Raw genomic sequence first — 24,285 nt, 5'->3', positions numbered from 1 at the left:
TCTATATCTTGCAAAGACACTTGGACTTAAACATGTTACAAAAATAGAATTCCATCATGGAAAAAGAAGCTACCAATAATAAGAAAGGGCTTTTGGGAAAATTCTTTTGGGGAATGGTGTTTGCAGCAGGCATAAAGGAGGACTTGTTAATTGGTTTCTGATTTTCAGTGTGCAAAAAGAAATAGCGACTAAAATAATAGTAAAGTTAACCCTTTGCCCCTGCATCTTTTCTGAGGCAATCTTACCAGAGAGTGGGTAAAAAGCTAAAGACATTTTAGAATTATAGTATGATGAATACCTGTTGAACAAGAAAGGCAAAATTGAAAGTGACTTTAGTCTCCTGATCATCTCTTCCAGTTATGATTTTCTCTCTCAACTGAAGGTGTGTAATACATTTCACAATAAGTCACTGATGGGAAGATGGTGTCTATGATTTTATTGTTAGCATGGACTATGTGTTTGTCTTGAATCATTTAAAATATCATTTATGATGAAGAGGAGACAAGTTTACACAGAAGATCTGAAATAAAATGAAAATGTGAAAATGTAGCTAGCATGTTTGCATTTGAGTGCAATGTAGTCACAAATATCATCTATAGCACATAAAAATTTAGAATAAACATTGAGATTGTAAGATGATACAATTAAAAAAAAAAAGAAAGAACAGAGTAAAACCTGCTTATATATTGTCCATAGAAACACAGAAAAGTCAGTCTCATTATATAATCACTAATGGTATTTCTACTGGGCTGTTGGCTCACTTCCAACTTGGTGCATATCAGCTAAGGGCTACACTGACTTAAGGAACATGAAGCTCAACTCCAAAGGCTCCTGTACAGCACAGTGCAAGTGCCTCCTAACTCTCGGTAAATTTATTCTCAGTTGCAGAGTTGCGTCCACCATTTTAGAGAAGCAGCTAAGCTTCTTAAACACTCTGAGGTCAGATGTTAAGTCTGTGACAGAGGCAGGAAAATGAACTGCATTATTTGAGTTGAATTCCCTTGCCTTCACAAAAAAAAATCACCTTTTTATTCCGGCAGGCTTCCTCTTTGCTCTCTAGAATTCATTCAGCTCCTGCAGTGTATGATGTAGGGGGTTACTGGTAGAGTCACCTCCTGACACACCACAGAACTGATGCAATTAATATGACATGGGCACTCTGCTCCTCAGGTAAACGTGCTCCCTACTTTTAACTCACTTGTTTTTAATATCTCAAGGGACACCTTGATCCTGTAGTACGCCAAACAGTTCCTAAAGGAGATGAATACTATCAAGTCCTGTAAACTGACAGGCATCCCAGTTTCACCTTTGCATGTTAAGTGGCAAGTGGGGGAGAGGGAAGAGGAGTTGTGTAACTTAGCTGAAAATTCAAAGATATGCTGTGACTGGCTTTAGACACTAAAGATAACCCGGAATACGAATATAACTTGTTCTTTTGCAGAGCTGAATTGCTGTATGCTGTATTGCTGATACTCATTTATTAGGTGAGAGCACTAATCCTTCATAGAACACATTAATTTGAACAACAAATGAGTTAATGCAGCATAAAAGGAAGAGGGGAACTTTGATTTTTATTTTAGTAACTTCTGTGATAGAGAATCCTATTGACAGGCTGTTGAAGTACTGCTGATTCAAGCTTAAATAATCATTCTGCTGGGAACATTTTCCTTTTTCAGCCATACGAGAATATATCCTGTTTTGTCTTGGCAGGAAGAGCAACGTGATATCTTTACTGAGCCTAAGGTCATTTAAATAAGTTTTTCCCCTCCTCACTTTGTTAATCTTGTATCATAAAAACTTAGGTTTCTTTAATTCCCTAAGACAAAGCGTATTTAATATCTATCTGACTTAATGGGAGTTTATCTTGATGTAACAACAAAATTGGGATCAAAACATGTGGTGCCAAAGTCATGCTTCCAAAATGTGTGTGAACGTACATGGGCATGTATATGTACCCCATGTATGACCCATTTTGAAAACCGGGTACTATTGGGTATACCGTATACTTACACCCCATGATCCAGTAGAAGTAGTGTCTCAAAAGTTGGCCCTAAAGGCAAAAATTTGGAGAAGCAAGAGAGTGTGAACATGTAAAGCTTATAAAACATGGTGGAAAATCAATGTCAAATCAATTGATGGAATAAATCTAATTTTAAAGAGAGCCAACAAGATTTTGATTGATGTTTTTAATTCTGTGGTGCTTCTTTTGGTATTTAAATGGCACCACTGCATTGTTTGATTACTCCAACTATTCTTTTTCAAATGAAAATTGCATGTAGAAATCATTATTCATTTTTATTTTTCGCAATGTGACTAAATGTATGTGATAAGTTAGAAGGTATTTCACGAACAGGCAGAGCAGACTTGCATGCGGTTATATTCTGTAAAATTAATTAAAAGTGAAAAGAGGGTAGATGTTTGCAGTTGGTAGGAATTCTTTCTTGAACAGTGTGAAGTTTGTCTGTCTGCAGAATGCCAAATCAGAGCCTGTTCGTAATGCAGAAATATTGAACTCAATTCTCAGCAGCAATAACTGACCATGCCAATTCTTGATTAGAAATGACTGGAAAAGAGAGCTCCTGTTTTGTGGAAATTCCAGGAACAATCTAGGGACAGGACTTCCTTGCCTGGGTGGCATGCCAGGTATTTAACCTGCCTCATTTCCATTATTAATTTTGAAGGAACAGCATGCTTCTATGGAACAGTGTGATTTTGGGAAATGGGATTTTTAAATAAAACTCTCTTTAGCAAGCTCTTGACTCTTAAATGTGGCTTTTAAAGTATTAACTTCAGAAGACCAATAATGCCTGTTCAACAAGACTATGTTCAACCTCCTGTGGGAAGTGCAGTCATCATCAGAGAGGGGCGTGCAGGTAAGACTGGGTAAAATATGTGTATCGCTTAGGCCCCAGGTAAGTTTTATATGCATGACAACTAAGGTGCGAAGACCTTTTCCTAGTCTTTGTTATGGACTAGTCATAGTCTTTTGTCATCAGATCTTATTCAACACAAAATATCAGGTGATATTTTATGCCTATCCAACCATTTCTGAGGGTGGCATTGAATTTTTATGACCCTTCCACTTTTATCTTTTTTGTAAGGCTGTGTCTCCCATACAAAAGCAGATGGTGTGGATTTAGAAAACTGCCCTTTTGTTTTATTAGATTTTATTCTGCTGGTGGGATTGGTGTTTGCTGTAAAAGCTTTTTTTTTAGATCCATAAGTAAAGCAACACATTGTACAATATAGATCCAACAGGTAATGATTAAAATATGGCACACTTGAAGTTTTCTCTATTAAATTATGTTCCTTAGGGAAGAATCCACTATGTAGCCATGTATTTTACAACTATTACAGTAAACTACAATATATATTATATACTGTACATGATAAATGTGATACTGCAGGGGCAGAAAAATATAATAGTTTTTCTTCTGTCCTCAAAAATAAGAGAAAACAAAGACTTATCAGGGTAAGAGACCATCTTTTTTTTCCAGGCCAGTATAAAGCTTTCTTGTGAAAAGACTTATGAAATATTAAACTAAATTGAACTTTGCATAAAATATTAAATTAACTTTGCCTTGGCTTAAAGCCATTTCTTTGACAATGGAGAAAGATTATCAACTTAGAAGCCCTCAGGCTGACAGAAGTATAAAACTGCCTGATACTATAAGGCAAATTCAGGATGTACTCCAAAATGACTACTCAATAAATTGTACCTCTGGGTTGGAGGTACAATTCCAAAGCTACTGAGTAGGTACAAAAATCCTCTCTCATGTAAGTAAATGACTTAAAATCTCAGTTGCAATATTTATTACTCTCTTGTCCTTGCTCCACGTAGTTAGGCTTTTTCCCCATGCATCTCCAGGAAAGCTAAGTATGTCTGTGCAGCCATGCTCCCTTGTTAGTGCTTCAGCCACAAGGTTAGAAAAGCTTCCAGCGTTGTATCTGACTCTCTATTATTATGTGTCTCTGCAGCTTCTTCTTTATTAATATGCTTCTGTTGAGCCATATAGCTCCTCTGTCAAAGAACTGCTATCCTTGACAAGTACTATCCCACCCCATGTAGCAAAATGCAGTGATTTCATTGCAGTTGAAGGACAGAAGATCCAGTGAGATTTGAAGCAAAAAGAAAATAGTGGCTCATAAAGCAAGGCTGTGTGTGGCTGCATGTGTCTGTTGGGGGGTGAGGTGGTGGTGGGGGGTGTATGAAGGAGAGGGAAAAGAACAAAAATTTTTGCCTTGAGACAGTGAGCGTTTTGTAGGGGTTCCTGTTTATACTAGAAAAAGTCTTCAGTATTTCTTTTCTTGCAAGATCATTTCAGCTTCTGTATTAACAGAAGAAAAAAAGAAGAGATGATGTCATTTTTGACTGGGATATTGTAATTTGATGAATCACTGTAGTAATATGTCCTAGCCAAAGTTCTTGCAAACCTGATTGCCAGTATATGCAGTATGTTTGAATGAATCAGCTGTTTGATGCAGGTAAGAACCAATAAAAAGTATTTTTGTCTGCAGTTGCAGAAAGATACAGTTGCCATGCTAATGCTTTTATGTGATTAAAGACAACAAAACTGGGCAGATACGAGAGTTTCTTCACTGTAAGTATCAGAGTATCGGAAAAGATCTCTTACTAGATTGCAGAAGTAGCTTAATGTTTATAAATCTCTTCTTTGAGCATGATAAGTGAATGTTGATCTGTGCAGGTCTGATCTGAATTGAGTTATCCTGACTGATATGTCATCTGAGAATGACACATCATTTCTTTAATTAATTTTATCCCAGGCATCTGGTGTTTATGCATTTTACAATTTACCTTTAATCTAGGCAAACAAAGCTAGATTAAACCTTAATCTAGCAGCACAAAGGAACTCCAGCCAGTAAGACAGCTTCATCGGGGGCCCAACTTAAATGCCTCTATGCAAATGCACGTAGCATGGGGAATAAACAAGAGGAGTTAGAGACATGCGCACGCCTGCAGGGCTACGACCTTCTTGATATCACGGAAACGTGGTGGGATGGCTCCTATGGTTGGAGTGTTGGGATGGAGGGATACAGGCCCTTTAGGAAGGACAGGCAGGGGAGACGAGGAGGGGGTGTCGCCCTCTATGCCAATGACCAGCTGGAGTGCATGGAGCTCTGCCTGGGGATGGATGAGGAGCCAACCGAGAGCTTCTGGGTCAGGATAAAAGGGAAGGCAGGGACAGGTGGGGGTCTGCTACAGGCCACCTGACCAGGAAGACCGAGCGGATGAGGCCCTCTATAGACAGATAGGAGCAGCCTCACGCTCACAAGCCCTGGTCCTCATGGGGGACTTCAACTACCCCGACATCTGTTGGAGGGACAACACGGCAGGGCATAAGCAATCCAGGAGGTTCCTGGAATGCGTCCATGGTAACTTCCTTCTCCAAGTGGTAGAGAGGCCGACGAGAAGAGGTGCTATGCTGGACCTTGTTCTCACCAACAAGGAGGGGCTGGTGGGGAATGTGAAGCTCAAGGGCAGCCTGGGCTGCAGTGACCATGAAATGGTGGAGCTCAAGATCCTTAGGGCACCGAGGAGGGCACACAGCAAGCTCACTACCCTGGACCTCAGGAGAGCAGACTTTGGCCTCTTCAGGGATCTGCTTGGTAGAGTGCCATGGGACAAAGCCCTGGAGGGAAGAGGGGCCCGAGAAAGCTGGTTAATATTCAAGGATCACCTCCTTCAAGCTCAGGAGCGATGCATCCCAACAAAGAGGAAGTCAGGCAAAAACGCCAGGAGGCCTTCATGGATGAACAAGGAGCTCCTGGACAAACTCCAACACAAAAAGGAAGCCTACAGAGGGTGGAAGCAAGGACAGGTAGCCTGGGAGGAATACAGAGAAATTGTTCGAGCAGCCAGGGATCAGGTTAGGAAAGCTAAAGCCCTGATAGGATTAAATCTGGCCAGGGACATCAAGGGCAACAAGAAAAGATCCTAGAGGTATATTGGGGATAAAAGGAAGACAAGGGAAAATGTGGGCCCTCTCCAGAACGAAACGGGAGACCTGGTTACCTGGGACATGGAGAAGGCAGAGGTACTCAATGACTTTTTTGCCTCAGTCTTCACTGGCCAGTGCTCGAGCCTCACCGCCCAAGCCACAGAAGGCAAAGGTGGGGACTGGGAGAATGAGGAGCCGCCCACTGTGGGAGAACATCAGGTTTGAGACCATCTAAGGCAGCTGAAGGTGCACAGGTCCATGGGACCTGATGAGGTCCATCCGTGGGTCCTGAAGGAACTGGCGGATGAAGTTGCTAAGCCATTATCCATCATATTTGAGAAGTCATGGCAGTCCGGTGAAGTTCCCACTGACTGGAAAAGGGGAAACATAAGCCCCATTTTTAAAAAGGGAAAAAAGGAAGACCCAGGGAACTACAGGCCAGTCAGTCTCACCTCTGTGCCTGGGAAGATCATGTAACTATGCTAAGGCACATGGAGGACAGGGAGGTGATTTGAGACAGCCAGCATGGCTTCACCAAGGGCAAGTCCTGCCTGACTAACCTAGTGGCCTTCTGTGATGGTGTGACTACATCAGTGGACATGGGAAGGGCAACGCCTGGTATTGATACAGGCTGGGGGATGAAGGGATTGAGAGCAGCCCTGCCAAGAAGCACTTGATGGTACTGGTGGATGAAAAGCTGGACATGAGCCAGCAATGTGCGCTCGCAGCCCAGGCGGCCAGTCGTATCCTGGGCTGCATCCAAAGAAGCATGGCCAGCAGGTCGAGGGAGGTGATTCTGCCTCTCTACTCTGCTCTGGTGAGACCCCACCTGGAGTACTGCGTCCAGCTCTGGAGCCCTCAGCACAGGAAAGACACAGACCTGTTGGAGCGGGTCCAGAGGAGGGCCACGAAAATGATCAGGGGGATGGAACACCTCTCCTGTGAGGAAAGGCTGAGAGAGTTGGGGTTGTTCAGCCTGGAGAAGACAAGGCTTTGGGGAGACCTTATTGCAGCCTATCAATACTTAAAGGGGGCTTATAAAAAAGATGGCGGCAAACTTTGTAGCAGGGCCTGTTGCGACAGGACAAGGGGGAATGGCTTTAAACTAAAGGGGGGTAGATATAGACTAGATATAAGGAAGAAATTTTTTACGCTGAGGGTGGTGAAGCACTGGCACAGGTTGCCCAGAGAGGTGGTGGATGCCCCGTCCCTGGAAACATTCCAGGTCAGGTTGGACAGGGCTCTGAGCAACCTGGTGTAGTTGAAGATGTCCCTGCCCAGGGCAGGGGTGTTGGACTAGATGACCTTTAGAGGTCCCTTCCAACCCAAACTATTCTATGATTCTATGAAAAACCCATCAGCACTAAGAGAGATCAGTGGTCTCTTACGAGGTTTAATTTATGAGTTCCAGTTTCATCATCAGCCTCTTAAATTTTTTAATTCTTGGAGATACTGAGCGTTCATGATTCCTCTCACGTTTAGCCATGGTAGCTGCAGGAGTTAATCACATTTTAGTCCTATTGCAGCTAAGTCTCACAGAGTTTATGGATCTAAAGCTTTGTCTTCCTGATTGTGGGCTTCTCTGCTGGGGTCTTTGCTTGGAAAGACCTGGAAGAGGAAGCCTCACAATCATGTGCCTGCTTTTCTCCTAGCTGGCTGATTAGCAAGCAGTACACTATGCAAACTACTTGAGGTGACGGAAGGGGAAGCAGTCTCAGACTTAGAAGACAAAGAATAAGCTTGGATGGCCCTGGGACAGCATGCTTCAGGGTTGCTTTTATGGAGAGTATATTTTTTGGAAGGTTATTATTAATAAGTAGTAGTAAGATACTAAAAAGCCATTCAGGGAGCTACACATGGGGAGAGGAAATGCTGGTGAAATCATGTATCTTGGACCTGCAAGAGGGGAAAGAGAAGTGAATAAATTTATGCTTAGTGAATAGAAGAGCCGAGATCAGGAAAGGTGAAAAAAAAGGTATCACTGATCTTTAAAACAGCATGTGATGACTGTCAGTGTAAGGTCTCCCTTGTGCCTTGATCTTCTAGAAAAAACAGATAAGAAATCAAGTCACAACAACAGACAGTAGCTCATGCTTGTTTCGTGTTGGTTTCTGAACCATGAGCAGCCATAGAAGCTGAGGAGACAGTTCCCCCAGCCTCAGAAGAGGTGATACCAACTTAACAGAGGAAAGTTTCCACATAAGTCTGTCAGAGGTGAAGATGTCACTTGAGTTAGAGAATGCCATTTCTTTTAAACCTCTTGAAAAACCATTATCTGATGGGAGAATTGAGAGGGATAGTGTACTTTTGTTCTGAATATACATAAAAGGCAGCATGTTGCCAGGAACGCTTATTTTGTGCAGTGTTCCGTTTATATTCTTATGGATAAGTTTGGCTTTAAACTTGGAAGATGAAAACAAAGGTTGTTTTGAGGCTTCCATTGATCTTAAAATATAATTTTAACCAATGTGAAAATAGTCTTGGACCAACTTATTAAATTATTTCTCTTAACATAGCTTCAGATCTATCAGTACCCTCCTTGCTAGCTTTTGATTGCTTTAAAAGTTGTAGTAAGCAACATTGTGGTTATAGACTACAAGACCTCGTTGTTCCTGAAGGAGTATCTCATGACTTTTATCCATGGATGGTGGTGTCTTTTTGCCAGTAATGATTATCTGAGGAAGTGATGTCATGCTGAAAGTACTGACTTTTGCAACTTCTAAGATGCTGCAAATTAGATTGAGGGTTAAAAATGTTGCTTTCGTAGTCCTATGGTAGAATTGGTACACAGCACTCATTTGTGCTAAGATGAATGTTTGCAGTAGCATTCAATTTTTTATCGCTGCAGTTTGGCAAAGTTGATCTTTTACCTGATGCACAGATCTCAGATTGTCTGTCCAGCATAGGATGAAATGGTATTTAACCTGCTCTCACTTGTATGACACTGTGGTCATCGCTAAGCTTTTAATAAAGTATCTGTGTTGTTGATACAAGAAGGTTTCCTGTGTTAAAATAGAATGGGGGACATGCTACCTAGCTGTCTTGTGTAATCTATTAAAATACAAAGACATTGTGATTCTGGCACCAGATAAATACCCAGTTCAAACAGTAAAGATGCTTGGAGTAGGAGATGTTGTCCATGTGAATAGGTTATGTGAGTGTGATCTTTATGTGTCACTGAATTATTTTAGTGGTTATCACTGGGGAATGGGAAGGTAAATAATCCAGTATTAATGTACTGAGCTGTGTCAGGGATAGCATGTACCTGTTTATGTGCTTCCTTGTAGATGTCCTTGGCTGGTCAGTTTTGCACGTGGCAGCTTTCAGATCATAGCTCCTGATCTATGGTTTGGAGTTACATCCATGTGCTTAGGGGAGTTGCTGCTTAGACCAATGGTTCTAATCTTCCTGTTAACTTCACCTCTAATGGGACAGCCCATACTATGTGAATGCAAATACTAGGATGGGACTTCTAACTGGCTGGTGCAGATTGTCTGCAAGCCTGATCTGTTTCTATCTATATCAAATTTATGCTGTTTTTTAGAAATGTATCATAGAATCACAGAATATCTCGAGTTGGAAGGGACCTGTAAGGATCATCGAATCTGACTTGCCTTTGGGAGAACAGATTACTTACATGGATAAGAATATTTGTTCAGAAAATGGAGGATTTCGTTTAGGAAAATAATAGCAAATATAGACTCATAGAATCATAGAATAGTTTGGGTTGGAAGGGACCTCTAAAGGTCATCTAGTCCAACCCCCCTGCCATGGGCAGGGACATCTTCAACTAGATCAGGTTGCTCAGAACCCCATCCAACCTGACCTTGAACATCTTCTTGTGCTTTCTAGTAATAATTAAGAGTGACATTTTAGGTTGTTTTTGTTATGTTTTGCTCCCTTTACGAGTTTCCAGAATTACAGGAAGAATTAACTGTCCAAATATATTCTACAACTTTATTAATATAAATTTATTTTATTATTAATAATTAGTTTGGTAATACATGATTTGGTATTGGAAGGCGCCTCTTCAAAAATCATGCTTTCACACTTTTTTTAATGAAGAAAATTCTTCAGACTGGTGAAACAAGATGTGGACTATGACTTGTCTCTCATCAGTGTGTGTTACATCATCAGAATGTGAAGCACAGACTTTCTTTGCTGTTTGTTCTGGCCAATTTCGGCCTTGAAATCTGTGAAGTAGAAACTTGAATAACTTATTAAGAGAGCTTACAGGTTGACCTTGTATTTTAACATTAGTAGAATAGCTGTCATTTTATTAGAAAAACCCTATCACAAAAACACTTTGCTAAAAGTCACAAATGAGAGATTAGGTAGTGAAATGGGGTAGTTGTGTGGAAATGAACAGATTCTTACTCAGGGAGAGGTAGAGTCATTAAAATAAGCAATTGTAGTGCATGAAACAAAAATATATCCTCTCTGGAGTGACCAGAGAAAGGCAGTGTGCAACAGAAACCCCTGAATGCCTTCAGAAATTTGATTTTCATTCCTTTTCCCTTGGGAAGGAGTTGGCAGTAGCTAATAGGTTACCATGACTGTATGTTTTTCTTAGGCAGAAATATTCTGGAAGAAACCAGCAGTTGTTTGGAGGGATAGTATGTTAACAGCCTGACCAAGAAATACACCCTCTCACTGTTAGTCTGCTTACTGTCATATTAAACACTCAGCTTAATAAGCTCCATCTCAGAGTTCTTGTTAAGCTCTTGAGAACAGTCCAAGTAGATGGCCTGTCCTTCCACAGTCTGTTCTGGATCATATGTGTTGATCAAATTCTGGTGTGCTGGAGTTAAAAAATCAGTCCTCAGATGGCTAGTTGACCTGTTTGGATTACGAAGAGATGGTCTCCGGAGCTTTCTTGCTCTGCTATGTTCTCTTTGTATTCTGCTCTTTATAGCTGTGCTTTTCTCATTTCTTCAGAAGTCAAGTTTAGGGTTCAGAAACTTTCAACCTTGGAATTCTTCATTTTTTGTGTAATTATTCTGTCTCCATTCCTGAAGAGGTAATAAAGAGAGGGGGCATGATGGCACATACAAATGAGTGAAAGATGCTGGGTTGGTTGGTTTTCTTTTTTTAGAAATGTGAATTCTTCTTTTCCTTTAAACAGCTGTTAAGACAAGAGGGTTTTCTGTCTTTGGTAGTTCTCCTGCCAAATGATTTTCTGCAGATTTTAGAACTGCAATATACCTGTGTAACAAGGCTACAGCTAACATGTGAGTTTAACAAAGCTACCGCTAATATGTGAGTTGTAAAAACAAGTGTGCTTGTAAAATCTTGTAAAAACAAGATTTTAGTGCTTGAGAGAATGAATTCTGAAGACAACACAAAAAATTTCTTAATTTTTCAAAAGAAAACACTCATGTACCTGATGACAGGAATAGGTCTGACATTCATCACTGTAACTCAGATGACTCTTGAGGATCCTTGCTAGTTCTATATGGGATAGTGTTTTGTGGAATATGAGCAACAGGAAGCAAATTGTTTCATAGGTACAGAATATGTAGATATAGAACAGCATGTTTGAACTGGATTCCTAGAGGTGGGTGACTTTGTAGATTTAATAATCAATTTGTCAGTTCATTCGGTTTCCTTCTTTTTCAGGGCTGAGTCATTTGTTCTGCAGTTGTGATGACTTCTATACACTGAATAATTCTAAAAAAGGACAAGCTCATGAATTTTATTTTCATTCTTTAGGGTGGCAGATCAATCAGAAATGTATGCTGCAGAAGAACAATATGACAAAAAATATATTGAAAAAAGGAAAATGGAGACAGTTTATTGCTGGTGAAGGCCTACAGCTTAAATGAACATATCTGTTCCAGACAGTGTACTCTTCAGAAAGCTGTCTGTCTTTCCCAATAAACAGGAATGGAGAATAGGTGTCCTGGTTTTATTACCCAAAGGTATTTTGATGGCTGTGTTCCATATAAAGGAAAGAGAACTAAATTTCTTCCTTATATCCAGATAGAGGTAAGATTAGACACAGAGAAAGAAGGTTAGTTTAAAAAAATTGCACATTTATAATTATTGAGGATAATATACTAATTATATACTTCTGTTGAAAGATTAAAATTTTATTTGATATCCAGAATCCTAATTCAAAATAACAAAAAGTACATCAGCCTGTATACAACAACAACAACAAAAGTATTTAATTGCATATATTTGGTTCTGAAACGTCTGCCTTAGCATCAGTCAGATATGTTTCTCAAATTAAGAAGCATAGCTCATTAAAAGAAAATAAACTGGAATGTTTCTGTGCAGGTAGCTTGACACTAACTATGTGCACAAGAGAAAAACATCATGTTACATTTTGTGTGTGCAATTATGAAGAAGGTAGACACTTCCCTGCAATATTTTGCTTTCACACAGTTGGTCTGTCTTTTCTTTTCCTCATGTTTGGAAGGCTCCTAATTTTATTAAATGCAGAACAGACTCAGTTCCCTTTGCAAGTGAGAACAACACAAAGTCCTCAGTGCTTCACCAGGCGTGTTCAGCTTCTGAAGAGTCAGGGTGAAAGCCACTTACTTTGTCTAGTTACTGATTTCAGCTGAGCAAAGAAAAAAGGGAGAATTAAAATTACAACTTGCTATGTATAGTTTGCCGTGTGTATTTCCACACTCTTTGGGACTGCTTTTCTTACTAGATTCGTGAGGTGTTTTCAAAAGCTTTTTCCACGTATACATGAAGCTGCTTATCTGTTACTTTGCTGCTAAAGGGCCTTCTGTCAGGTTAGATCTCATTTGGGTTCTAAACTGGGCCCCCTTATGTGACACAGATTTCTTGGCTTTCTTGGGAGCTATGAAGCCAAGGAAACATGTCTGATCCCACAGTAAGTGCATTCCTTCAGCCAGTGGCGAAAAGTGCTGCAACTGAGGACAAAGCCTGATATTTAACCTGTTTTTTGAAGTGTCTTGGTGATTGGGCTTTGTTTTTTCTCATCATTGTGACTCATTGCAATTGCCTTCTAATGTGTTACAGAACAGGAGCAAACGCCTGGAGAAAGTCCATGTTGTTCTTGGGAATAAATCCTGTGATTTGGATTCGCTCATTTCTACTCTGGCCTATGCCTACTTTCTAGACAAGGTAATGGAAAAAATGAACCGAGTGGTCTTAACTCATTTGTTCCAGATTGTTACAGACATCTTATTGTTAAGTCAATTGAAACATACTGTAAAAACATTATTCTGGTCAATGATTTTATTACAATCAGAGGTGAGGTTTTTAAATAGAAACAATCTACATTTCTTTCCATACAAAAATTAACCAGTGGGTATTAGGTGGCTTATTCAATAACAGCAAAAAGTCACCCCTGTACATCATTCTTTCTCCTTTCTCCTTCCTCCTTCCTCCTTCCTAGTTTCCCAGTGATTCTGTAGGAGGCAAACAGAGACAAAAGAACAAGAAAAAAAGCAAAAGACGTTTTTTAAAAAATGAAGTAAAAGGGGAAAAAACCAAACAGAAAATTCAGACTATTTCTAATTGCTCACTCTGGTAAAACATCTTCCTAATAAAAAACAGGTTTTATTTTATGCAACTCTGACAAACACACACCTATGTTACAGGTCAGTCCTCCTGATGTTCTTTGCTTACCCGTGTTGAACATACCAAGAAGAGATTTTAGCTACTTCACAGAGACGAGATTTATATTGGAGGAGCTGAATATCCCGGAGTCATTTCATATCTTCCGAGATGAAATCAATTTGCACCAGCTGAATGCTGAAGGGAAATTGTCTTTAACACTCGTAAATAGCAACATGCTGACAAGGTATTGCATTGTATGTACAAGATGGCATATGTGGGTTTGAGCTGTTTTAAAACCTGTATTTTACATTTTTTCTGCATTAATAATGGTATTGCTATGTTAACACAGACAAAAAAAAAAAGGAATTTAAAATATATTTTGTCTCCCATTATGTCCAATAAATGTAACAAACTAAATAGTCATATATCCATCACTTTTAATGGAACTCCCTTTTTTAAGGACCTTGTATTTTCACACAGCTTAGATTAGATATTTTAATTTAGTTTAAATAGCCTGGAAGTTTCCTGTGACCAGTAAAGAAGAGATCAGATTTTTTTCCTGCTTCTTAGTTAGCTTTCACTAAGGGTATTAAGACTATCACATTGATTTGGACATGGCCAGCACACTTGCACACGTCCTCTTAAGATGGCTGCTAGATTATTGCAGTCCTTACAAACTACAGCATTTTTCTCAAAATGTCCTCAGTGCCAGAGGCTCAGAGTTGCTCTGTGGAAGACCATAGTCCATATACCCATCCTTAAGAGGGAATATTTACAAGCCTATAGTGAATCTTTTATAGGGAGCCTCTTTATAATGGTCTGCCTGTCTTGCCCAGAGTGAAGGATGCTGTTTACTTCCAACTCTCTTTAGAGCTTCATTTAAGATAAGTAACATCCTGTTGTGCTATGGCTCCATCCTACTCTGAGGGGTTTATAGATTACAATAAAAGTATGGAAAATCTAAAATGAGAAATATGCGTAAATCTCATAGCTATTCATTCTTTAACTGCAGTCAGCTCAGTACATCATTCACTTTTTCAAAGTAAAAATTATCCATAAGATTTGCTTTTTGTTTACTACTGTCTCTTCCTGTGTTTCTTCCTTCTAAAGAATTATGATTAGCATTTTATATTATTAAATAGAGTTTGGCTTTGTCATTGCTATTATAAGCAGAAACATAAAGTGTTTAGATGCAAAAAAAAGATCTTTTGTAAGTTTTCAAAATATTCAATGGGGAAAATCCCAAATCTCTCCTATATAGAGAGTGATTATTTTCAGTACATGTAGAAATTTTTAAAGATTTTGATAATGGAAATGCAAACATTTAAGTCTTAGTACTTAACGATGTATCAAGCAATAAAACCACCGTGAACATTTCATTAAAAAAATTACAGTTTTAGGACTTCATTGTGACATTCTTTGGCTTTATAGCAGACTTCAAGTAGCAATAACAATAGTATTACAGTCCAGAATTTTTGTAATTTTTTTGCACTGTTTTGCTGGATTGTCTGAGCAGCTAGAAAGAAAAATATATATAACTTTTAAATTTGCTTGATAGTGAGGATAAAAGTTTGGAATCAGCTGTTGTCAAAGTCATCAATCCAGAGGAGCAATGTGACGGCAGCCTGGAGTTACAAGCGTCTTCTTCCTCTTTAGTAGTAAAAGAGATTCTTCAAGAGGCACCAGAGTTAATCACTCAGCAACTGGCTTATCTCCTCAGAGGTGAGAGATTACTCTTTATATTAAATACTGAAAGGTTTAATGGAGTGTTTCTGAATCTGCTCATGCAGAAAGAGTGTGATCCATTCTTTGGTTAACAATCCCTTTAAAGACCACGGGAAGCTTCATAAAAGAAGCAGGGAGTAAAGAGTTTGTTAAAGAGTAACATTATATTGAATATTAAAAATGTGCATTTAAAAATAGGCATGAGAGGTCTTTGCTGTATCACTAGACAAGAATATTAAATGGAGCTGTCGACACACCAGCTGGGTAGCTGGAAAAGCTGTGCAGTTCGTTGGTTCCAGGGGCTGTGCAGTGCCGCCAGTTCAGCTCTGCCTGCCTGTGGACAACAATATAGATTGGAATCTAATATTTACACGTTAAAGCTTCTCCTGATGGCGGTACCTTTTTACAGAATGATGTTTTAATGGCGTGATGTGAAACTTTTACTGTGTAAAAAAAGCTGTAACCAAATCTTCATTGCACTCTCCTTTTCTTTTGTATTGTATACCCGGTAGAGTACAAAGGATGGGGCTTCAATAGTCGGAAGTGTTTTCATTTCTGTCTTCATGGTTCATCATTTGTATTAGTTTCCTCAGTTTATTTGCTGCAGCAGAACTCTTCAATTGGAAAGAAAACTGGGGTTGAAAACAACTGATTGCTGCTTTTAGGTTATTTACTTAATTTTAATAGTGTTTAATGAATTTTAAAGGGTTTGGGTTTTAATTGATGTGCAACTGTTACATGCCCTTTTAAGAAATTAATGTGGGCATGTTTAATGAGGATTATGAAAACTTGCCTACACTTAGATTTCAGAAGCTACTGGAGTCTTGGCTTGTCATTGTACTCATCACTGTGATAACTAATGTAATGAGCATGTTATGAGAAATTACAAAAGATAATTTTATTTTTTTTTAATGTTTCCATAGAAGAAGCATTAACAGTAACACAGCATTTAGCCTACTCTTTTAGTATCTTTCCATGCTAATAAGCTCTAGTAAACCTGCCATGAAATATTTTTGTGCGCTCCAGATTTCTGTTGAGCAGCTATCCAGGAATCTAGGCAAATGACCAAGCATAATAATTGATTTTGGAGGCATAACCAAAAAAGACTTTTGGGGATCTCTCAGGATACCTGTTTGGTGGTGGAAAGAGTCAGGAGGCGGTGCTCTGAATAATGAAGAACAACATGGTCAAGTACTATACATGGTTGTAAGTGTCTGCATGTTTTGGCTCTCTAGTCTGTATCCAAATTAAAATAAAGTCCTTTGTTAGAGAAATACTGAAACTGTTTGCATTAGAGATCACACTTCCAGTTTTGAGGGAGATAGTAGCTAAAATTTATTTATGTTAGTAACTTCATTTTAATTATTGTGTTTGGTAGCGCATGTTTGAGGAGCTTAGTGGATATAAGAGTCCCTGCATACCTTCTCTTGCATGGTATGAAAAGTGGTTGACAGAGCCTAAACAACAGAACACAGCTGTGCTTGTGACTTGATGCTTTTTTACTTCTCCCAGCAGCGCAGTTTGTACGTATAGAAGGCTAAGCAATACAGTAAGTCCTCTTGTGGGTCTCTTAAAACAGGAAAGGTTTTCTGTACTTAAGAACCTTGCATTGCAAATTCAGAAAAGTCAGGGAATCCCATTACTGGTTTTGATAAGATAAAAAAAAGAATCCTAGATATAAATGCATGTAGATGGCAGATCAAACTACAAGCAGTCTGAAAATAAAAGATCAAATACAACCTACTCAAGTCTAGCTTTTGTGTTTCTCTGTATATATTATGGCCTTTTGTCAAAGTCCTTGCCCATAAAATATAGCTTCTGAAATTCATCTCACCTGTGAGCGTAGGAAATAAAGGGACCACATATCATGGTCTGGAAGGAGGGGTGGCTGCTTCATGCTCACTACCAGTGAATGCCTGTGTAGAGGCTTGCAGGATGGCCCCTCTCTGGTGGCACCCCACGGGCATAGAGCCAGTCAAAAGGTCCTACTGGGTTTTTCCCACTTTGTTACGTTACTTCCAATGTAAATCTGTATACTGTTAGTATGTATAAATTTCAGGGGAACTTCAGAACAGAAGGCCAAAGTGGAAGTCCGAGTACTAAGAATTAGGATTTTATTTTCATAAAACAGCTGAGAGATTCTAACATCTGAGTCTCTGAGCTGGGAACTCAGCTTTCATTTTCTGGCTTTCCAGGGAGTATTTTGCTAGAACACTTGTAAGATAATACAAATATCTCATGTTTTAATAATTATTGCGTAGTGGCTGTGACAGCTTCATTTGTTGCCTCTTTTTCAAATGTCTTTTTTCTCACAGTCTGTTAGCAATTTTTTTTATTTTAATAACAAAGGCAGATGTTTATAACTTGCTGTATTTCAACTTTGAACAAACTTCACCTGCTCTTCTGTGTTTAAAAAAAAAAAAAAGTAAAGAGAAAAGACTTTTCCTGTGGAACTGAGCATTATTGATTTAGGCAGTTTAATATTTAAGGACTTTTTTTCAGCTGAATGCTTTCCTGGTATCTTTGTCTCCCTGTCAGACATGTTATAAGTTAATTCTACCCTTGGGCTTTGAATAGAGCCTGCTTGGAGAGTCAGAGTGTTGTACAGCCATATTTGCCTTAAGTTAGAGCTTGTGCTGTCTCTGGATTTGTGCCATAAGCAAACAATTATAGAACCTGCCAGAGTCTTGGGCCTGTATTATTTTATTTCCCCAGAGATGTTTACAAGGGGACTGTTGCCAAACTCAAGATCCATTAAACTGCTGAATCATTACATTTTCTGTGGCAGCCAGCTGGCAAGGATGTGATTCCAAGCACTCACTGTCAGGTACCTTGGGTCAGTGCACGCTCAAAAATGCCTCCTTATGTTTGTTTGTATAAGGCCTTGAAGGATGCCACAAGGTGCAGACTGCAACATGTAAATAGAGACAGATTTACAGCAAGAGCATCAGCAGGTTTTTTTTTTTTAATGTGAATCTGCTTTTGCTAGTTATGAGCTGCATACTTGAGGTCTTTTCGTGTCCTGTTGGGGCAGTCTGACTTTCAGTAGAGAAGATTAGTTTGATATTCTAGCCACCCAGACAAATGTTAAGAAATGCACTTTTAAGGACTTTGGGAATGATGCCAATTTTTTTTGTTGTTGTTGTTCTGTCTTGTACATCAATCAGATGATTCACATGTTCCCTAATTGGTGCATCCTTAACATATATGCCAGACAGAAAGGAGCATTTTGAACTTGCACTTATTTGGACTGATACTTTTGTTTTTATGTGTGGAAACAGTTTTCTTGGAGGCAATGCTTCCCCCCGGCCTTCCCCTCCAAATTACATTTTATTCCAGCTTTGTGGCTTTCCTGTTAATTACAGTGAAGACTGCTTGCTTGGGTCCATTTTACAGTCTTGGTTTGTGGTTTTTTTTGGGGGTGGGGCGTGTTGAAGTATGCTTTCCATGAGGCACTGTTGGTTTTCCCCTTTTCCCTGTCCTGTGTTTTACCAGGTCATGGAACAAAACCTCAACAGGAGAAATGCCTATATTTTCATTGTACTGTTTCTCTCAGCCATAAACTTATAATTCAGGAGATGCTTGTGCTATTCTTAATGTTTTCCCAAAACGACTTCTGCCTTCATTAGATCATGTTTAATATTAATGCACAGCAATTGCTTTTGGCAAAACTAGTGCTCCACTTCCAAACTGCTTTGCAAAAAAGAATAAAATGCACAAGTTTTCAAGAGTCCTAGCCTATTTTCTAGTGACCTCTCCTTCGGAAAAAAATATCTGTAATGTAGTGTGATGTACACAAGAAATAATATTGGATCTTGTATTACCTATTACATATTTCTTTTTCTGTGCTTGTCAGCAGACAGAGCAGCCTCCATTATGCTTTCAGAAACCCTGGGGGAGTTGCACCAGCACTCAGTAAAATCTGTAGGAGATTTCTGAGCCCATGTATCTCTTTTACAGCAGATACTTAGAAAAGAGCCTATGACTAAATGGACTACTGACCTTTGGCCGAGCAAAAGTACCTTGAGTGAACTGTTTTTCTAAACTACCTGGAATCTTAAACCTCACAGGGATGCTGAGGATGCCTGGAAGAGAAGATGTGTGCCTTTCTTTCCTGCTCATGAGCATAGTATTAAAGAACGAAGGAAGAATAAATGTTGATCTTAGGGCTTGCTGACACCCTATTAATTTGAGAAGGATCCTTTTCTTGCTTTCACTCTAGTGGAAAAGTTAGCAATTGCAAGCACTACAGTATTGCTGTGACAAGTGGGAAAACTAGCCTTCAAAAAACCTTTCTAAGATGTCTGCCTACAATGAGGCATTATTTCAGGCTGACTGTACTTCATTCTCGTATTAAGTGATAAATCTCTAAGTTTGCTTTGCTCTTTGAAGATGTCACCCCTGATCAAAATATGCAAAAGGATTGACCCTGAGACGAACTGAGCAGTGAAAGGCAAATGCTTCCAGTTAGATGCTGCAGTACAGTGCATCTCTAAACACATTCTGATTTTACAACTTTGCAGTAATGTCTGTGTCCTGCTAAAGGTGAGAACAAATCCCAGACGGCCTTACCGTTGAAGAAACCAAGAATTTGTGACACGTGAAAGCAAGAGACAAATGCACACTGGCACCTGTAGAAATGCATGGTAGGCTGCCGTAGTATGTCCTAGGCAATCTTTCCATCCCTTTTGATTGGGGGATAGATAAATAATGTAAAAGTTTCTTTCCACCAATCTATGTGTTTAGGAGAATTAAGCTAGTTTTATTGGCATGAGCAATGCTACTGCAACACTACAGTAGAGCTGCTTTGGTGTGAAAGAAATCCATGTGTTATTTTAGCAAACAGATACCTACGATGATTTTTGGTGTTGCATAGCTGCTGTGGTTCAGGCACTTGTTAAAATCACAGCCAGATACTGACCTGGCTGTTAGAATCTGTCTTGGTGTAACCACAGCTTTCTGCTGCCAGTTCTCCTATTTCCTGCAGTTGGAGAAATAGAAAACTCTTCCTCTTCTTCGTTCAACTCCTTTCCTGTGTTGCTTCCCAATACACTTTTGCTTGGCTCTAGAAGGGCTGGGCTACATTGGGCCTGGAGCTAGTCAGTTTAATTTGGTGGCCCAGCCCTGAACTTTACAGTAGAAACTGCCTGTGCTGGATGGGAACGTTACCTGTTTGAAATACTGACATAGAGAAAAGGTTAATTAAGTAATTATTTCATTTTATTGTAATAGTTTGGGAACTGTTTCTGTGAGAAACAGGAAAAAATACTTTTCCTTAAGTTCTGAGACTCAGAAACTGTCTTAATTTGACTGTTTCTGTACGGTTGAGCTTTTATTATGTTTTAGGAAGGACATAGTTCTGCATTTGTCTTATAGCTTAGTTGAAATCCAGGACTGACTGGATAAAAACTGTGGTGTAGTTATTGCTCAATTCACAATCAATCCTGTAATTAGGCTGGAATGATTTGTGGCATATGGAGCTAAACTGAATCAGAAGTTGCTGACCTGACACCGAACCCACTACATAGTAGTTATTTCTGTATAATTAGGCAGACAATGAAGCTCACGTCATGTTCCCTTCAGTACTGATGAGCTTGATTGGATATACAACTCACACCTCTCATTTTACTGGATTTTCCAATATGTTTGTGTTAAGATTTTTCTCTTCTTGGTCTTCCTCGAATACTGTCCCCACTGAAGCACATAGAGCTGTGGTAGAAGTGTGACACATTGTGTGTCTGAGGACCTACGCAGATGGACAGACTGCTTAGCTCATCCTAGTGCCGCTGGGAGGCTGTGCAGGATATGCTACAGCCTCTGGTAGGTAATTGTATGATGAATTTGAGCACGCATTGTAGGTCCAGTACTTTCTGCTGGAGTCTCCATTTCCTTTGTGTGTGCATGAGCAATTTCCCTGTCTGCTCCTGGAGGAAGAAAAAAAGGGTGCTGAAAAAGCACAAGATTGCTATTGCTAAGATAATTCATGCAACCTGGTCCCTGAGCTGCCATTTATCCAGGTGCAGCTCTGTGCTGACTGGGAGTGTGCTGTGGGCTGTCTAACTCATTCTGGTCACTGCCCTTCCCAAGGTACGGACAAGAATATGTGGCACAGGCACTGTTCTCTGGTTAGAGGTGGGAAAAACAACGAAGGGATATTGTTAGATGAATTATCCTGGAGGCTGTTGATTGAGAAACTTTCTTCACATAAAAGGGACTGAAAATAGGCCTTGCTAATACATATAGATATCTTGGGTGCTTTATATATCAGTTATTTACCTGTAGACATCTGAAACCTGCTTGCTGTGGAGCCATGTTTTGTGTACCTAAATTTACAAATGTCAATCTAGGTCAGTATACATGATTTTCATACAGTCTGTATTTCTTTAATATTTTTAATACTATCAAATAGGGCAGGAGCATTGTCTTAAAGTGATGATAAGACTGACATAAAGAAAGGGACAGTGAGAATTTAAAGAATATTGGCAGTTACAATATCTGTAACAGAAACACAGAATGGAATTTCATGTATGTGAATTTCCAGAAATTAGTATCTGATGGGGAACAGCTTTTGGCTTGTTAAGCATTACTTATTAGTTAATCCACACAGGATTTGTCTAATAAGGAGGTGTGCACTTAGCATGGCAAAATTGTTTTGTGTTGCAAGTGCTTTATGAATTTTGAAGAAATGCTTTTCGTTATTTTATGTGATGACAGTACAGGAGAAAAACGGATACATACTAGATGTTTGGGTCCTAGTCAGTCTAGTGAGATTGAGGGTGGCTCTGTCCAAGTTTTTCTTTTAATCTCGTGGCTCTGTGCTAAAGCCTAAACATGTTGGCTTACAATAACTATCTTATACTATTGTCCTGATTTGCTCATTGACCTAGCATGGTGCAATGCAGTCATACACTTGTTTGAAATCCCTGTGCACAGTACAGTAATAAATAATTTCAATGCTGAAGTATAAGATTTTATTGTCCTTAATTTAGTGTGAGTAATTGGAAGTGAAGGCTATCTTTGGGTATATAAATAAATGGAATCCCAGTCTCCAGGGAATGAAAGGGTGACTTTAAACCTTGAACCATCAGGAATGTTTCACATCCAGGATGGAATATATGCAGCACATAGTTGTCTGAAAAGACATCAAAATCGCCTCTGTATTGCAAGAGCATACCAATTATGGTGAAGTTATTTATTGGATTATGTTTCTCCTAAATTTTACAATTGAATGCAACATTTTGTTTGGCTGAGTGTGCTGTGCTTTTTTGGTACGCTAATTGACAAAGAATTAGCTGGAGTCAGTTACACCAAAATGACCAATGAAATAAGAGCATCTAGTCCACCCCCCCTGCCACATGCAGGGACATCTTTCACTAGATCAGGTTGCTCGAAGCTTCGTCGAACCTGACCTTGAACACTTCCAGGGATGGGGCATCCACAGCTTCTCTGGGCAACCTGTTCCAGTCTCTCACCACTCTCATTGTAAAGATTTTCTTCCTTATGTCCATTGTAGCAGTTCATTGACACATCTGTAGAAGGAAGGTTGGCAATGTGTATTTACTGTTTCCAAGCATACCAACACTTGGTCTAATGCTTAGAGGGAGGAGCAAGCCCTGGTGTCCCACTGCTCGCTAGTGGCCATGCCACAGAGCTGTGTTAGACCTACAGAAGCATGCTGCACACTGTGGCAGCACTGGGACCAGCCCGTTAGCTGTAGCATAGGGCCCTGACAAGCCACCCAGTTCAGATTTTAGAAACTGCCTTCATGTTAGGGGGATGTTTCTGTGTGAAAAGCATTCAATGTTTAATTCAGTGAACTCATCAGTGGAAACAACCTCCAAGAAGGAGAGGGCTTGGATGGCGATACAGTAAACATTCTTGTTTCTGTAGTACCTCTTTGCTGTTTATAGGAGGCATTGATTTTTGTGTTTCAATGTTTCAGGAAGCATTCTCTTCAAGTGCATGTCTTTGGAGGCTGACAAAGTTACAGAGCAGCAGGAGAAAGTACTGTCAATCCTAGAGGAAAAGTTTCCAGATCTTCCCCCACGAGAAGAAATTATCTCTGTTCTCCAGGAGACTCAGTTTAACCCACAAGGTAGTGCAACTTACTTCTATTTTTCAGACCTTTTACAAATTTAGTTATGTAACTGTATCAGAATGTATCGGCTCATTGTGTGTAGTGAAAATAGTTGCAGCATGCTATCTTCGTTGACAGTTACATGTATTATATTTAATTTTAAATTAAGTGGCTTACATTCTGAATCATGGAATTGTGATTTCTGTTGAGGAACTACTGGACTCCTAAATAATCTTGTATTGCTTTTACAGATAAAGTAAACATTAATTTATTTTATATATTGCTTTTACAAGTGTATGCTAGTCAAGAATTTGTGTTGATGAAGTATAGGGGCATAATCAATGTGTCAGCCCATGTGCAGAAATTGTGCTGCAATTGCCTACATGGTGTGGGAGAGGATTTTATCTTCTGAACCTTCCCAGATTTATCGAGGGCTGCGTGCAGGTGCAATGAATTTGACTTCAGACTAAGATTAAGGAAGCAGTGGGAAAATTGCAATTCTTTCATTTCCTTTTGCTAGAAATAGCTGAAAATAGTTGTCATTTTTTCAGTGATCAAAAGTGGGAATGTTTGAACCCAAAATTTGGTAGCAGGCTTTTGAAGGGATGCTCTGAAAGCCTGAAGAAAATTGTTGCAATAACTCTCACATTTTTTACTGCCTTTGTTAAATGGCATTCGCTACCAAGTTGTTACCAAAGAGTGAATACTGAATTACTGAGATATTTCTTTGTTAGATACATGAGGTATGCAGAGAGTCCATGGAGACTCATAGTCTTTTTTTACCCTCCTCTACCCGCCCATCTGCAGAATCCTCTCATCTGAATTCAGACCGTCAGCCTGAGACTGCTGCCCTAGCTGGTAGTTAAGGACAGAGTTTGAGGTGTTGCTTCCTTTGCTCTTTCTTTCAGTGAGGTCACAAGCTAAATTAGTTCAGGGCTATAAATCTTCATATAGTTCCCTGAAGTTCCTCCAGACATTAGT

The 24,285-nt window shown here is 39.4% G+C and overlaps 1 protein-coding gene across 3 annotated transcripts in view; it reads left to right on the top strand.

Moving 5' to 3' along the window:
* Positions 1–24,285, top strand: part of PRUNE2 (prune homolog 2 with BCH domain) — a 151,721-nt gene that overhangs the window by 22,326 nt on the left and 105,110 nt on the right. For all 3 annotated transcript variants that reach the window (XM_076361606.1, XM_076361605.1, XM_076361604.1), the window contains exons 2-5: positions 12,960–13,064; positions 13,544–13,746; positions 15,061–15,224; positions 23,170–23,322. In XM_076361606.1, the coding sequence (XP_076217721.1) occupies positions 12,960–13,064; positions 13,544–13,746; positions 15,061–15,224; positions 23,170–23,322 (625 nt within the window). The remainder of the gene's footprint in view (positions 1–12,959; positions 13,065–13,543; positions 13,747–15,060; positions 15,225–23,169; positions 23,323–24,285) is intronic.

This window comes from Aptenodytes patagonicus, chromosome Z (genome assembly GCF_965638725.1).
Source record: "Aptenodytes patagonicus chromosome Z, bAptPat1.pri.cur, whole genome shotgun sequence".
Classification (NCBI taxonomy): domain Eukaryota; kingdom Metazoa; phylum Chordata; class Aves; order Sphenisciformes; family Spheniscidae; genus Aptenodytes; species Aptenodytes patagonicus.
Note: the sequence above shows the minus strand (reverse complement) of the source record. Positions and strands in the feature narration are given on the sequence as shown.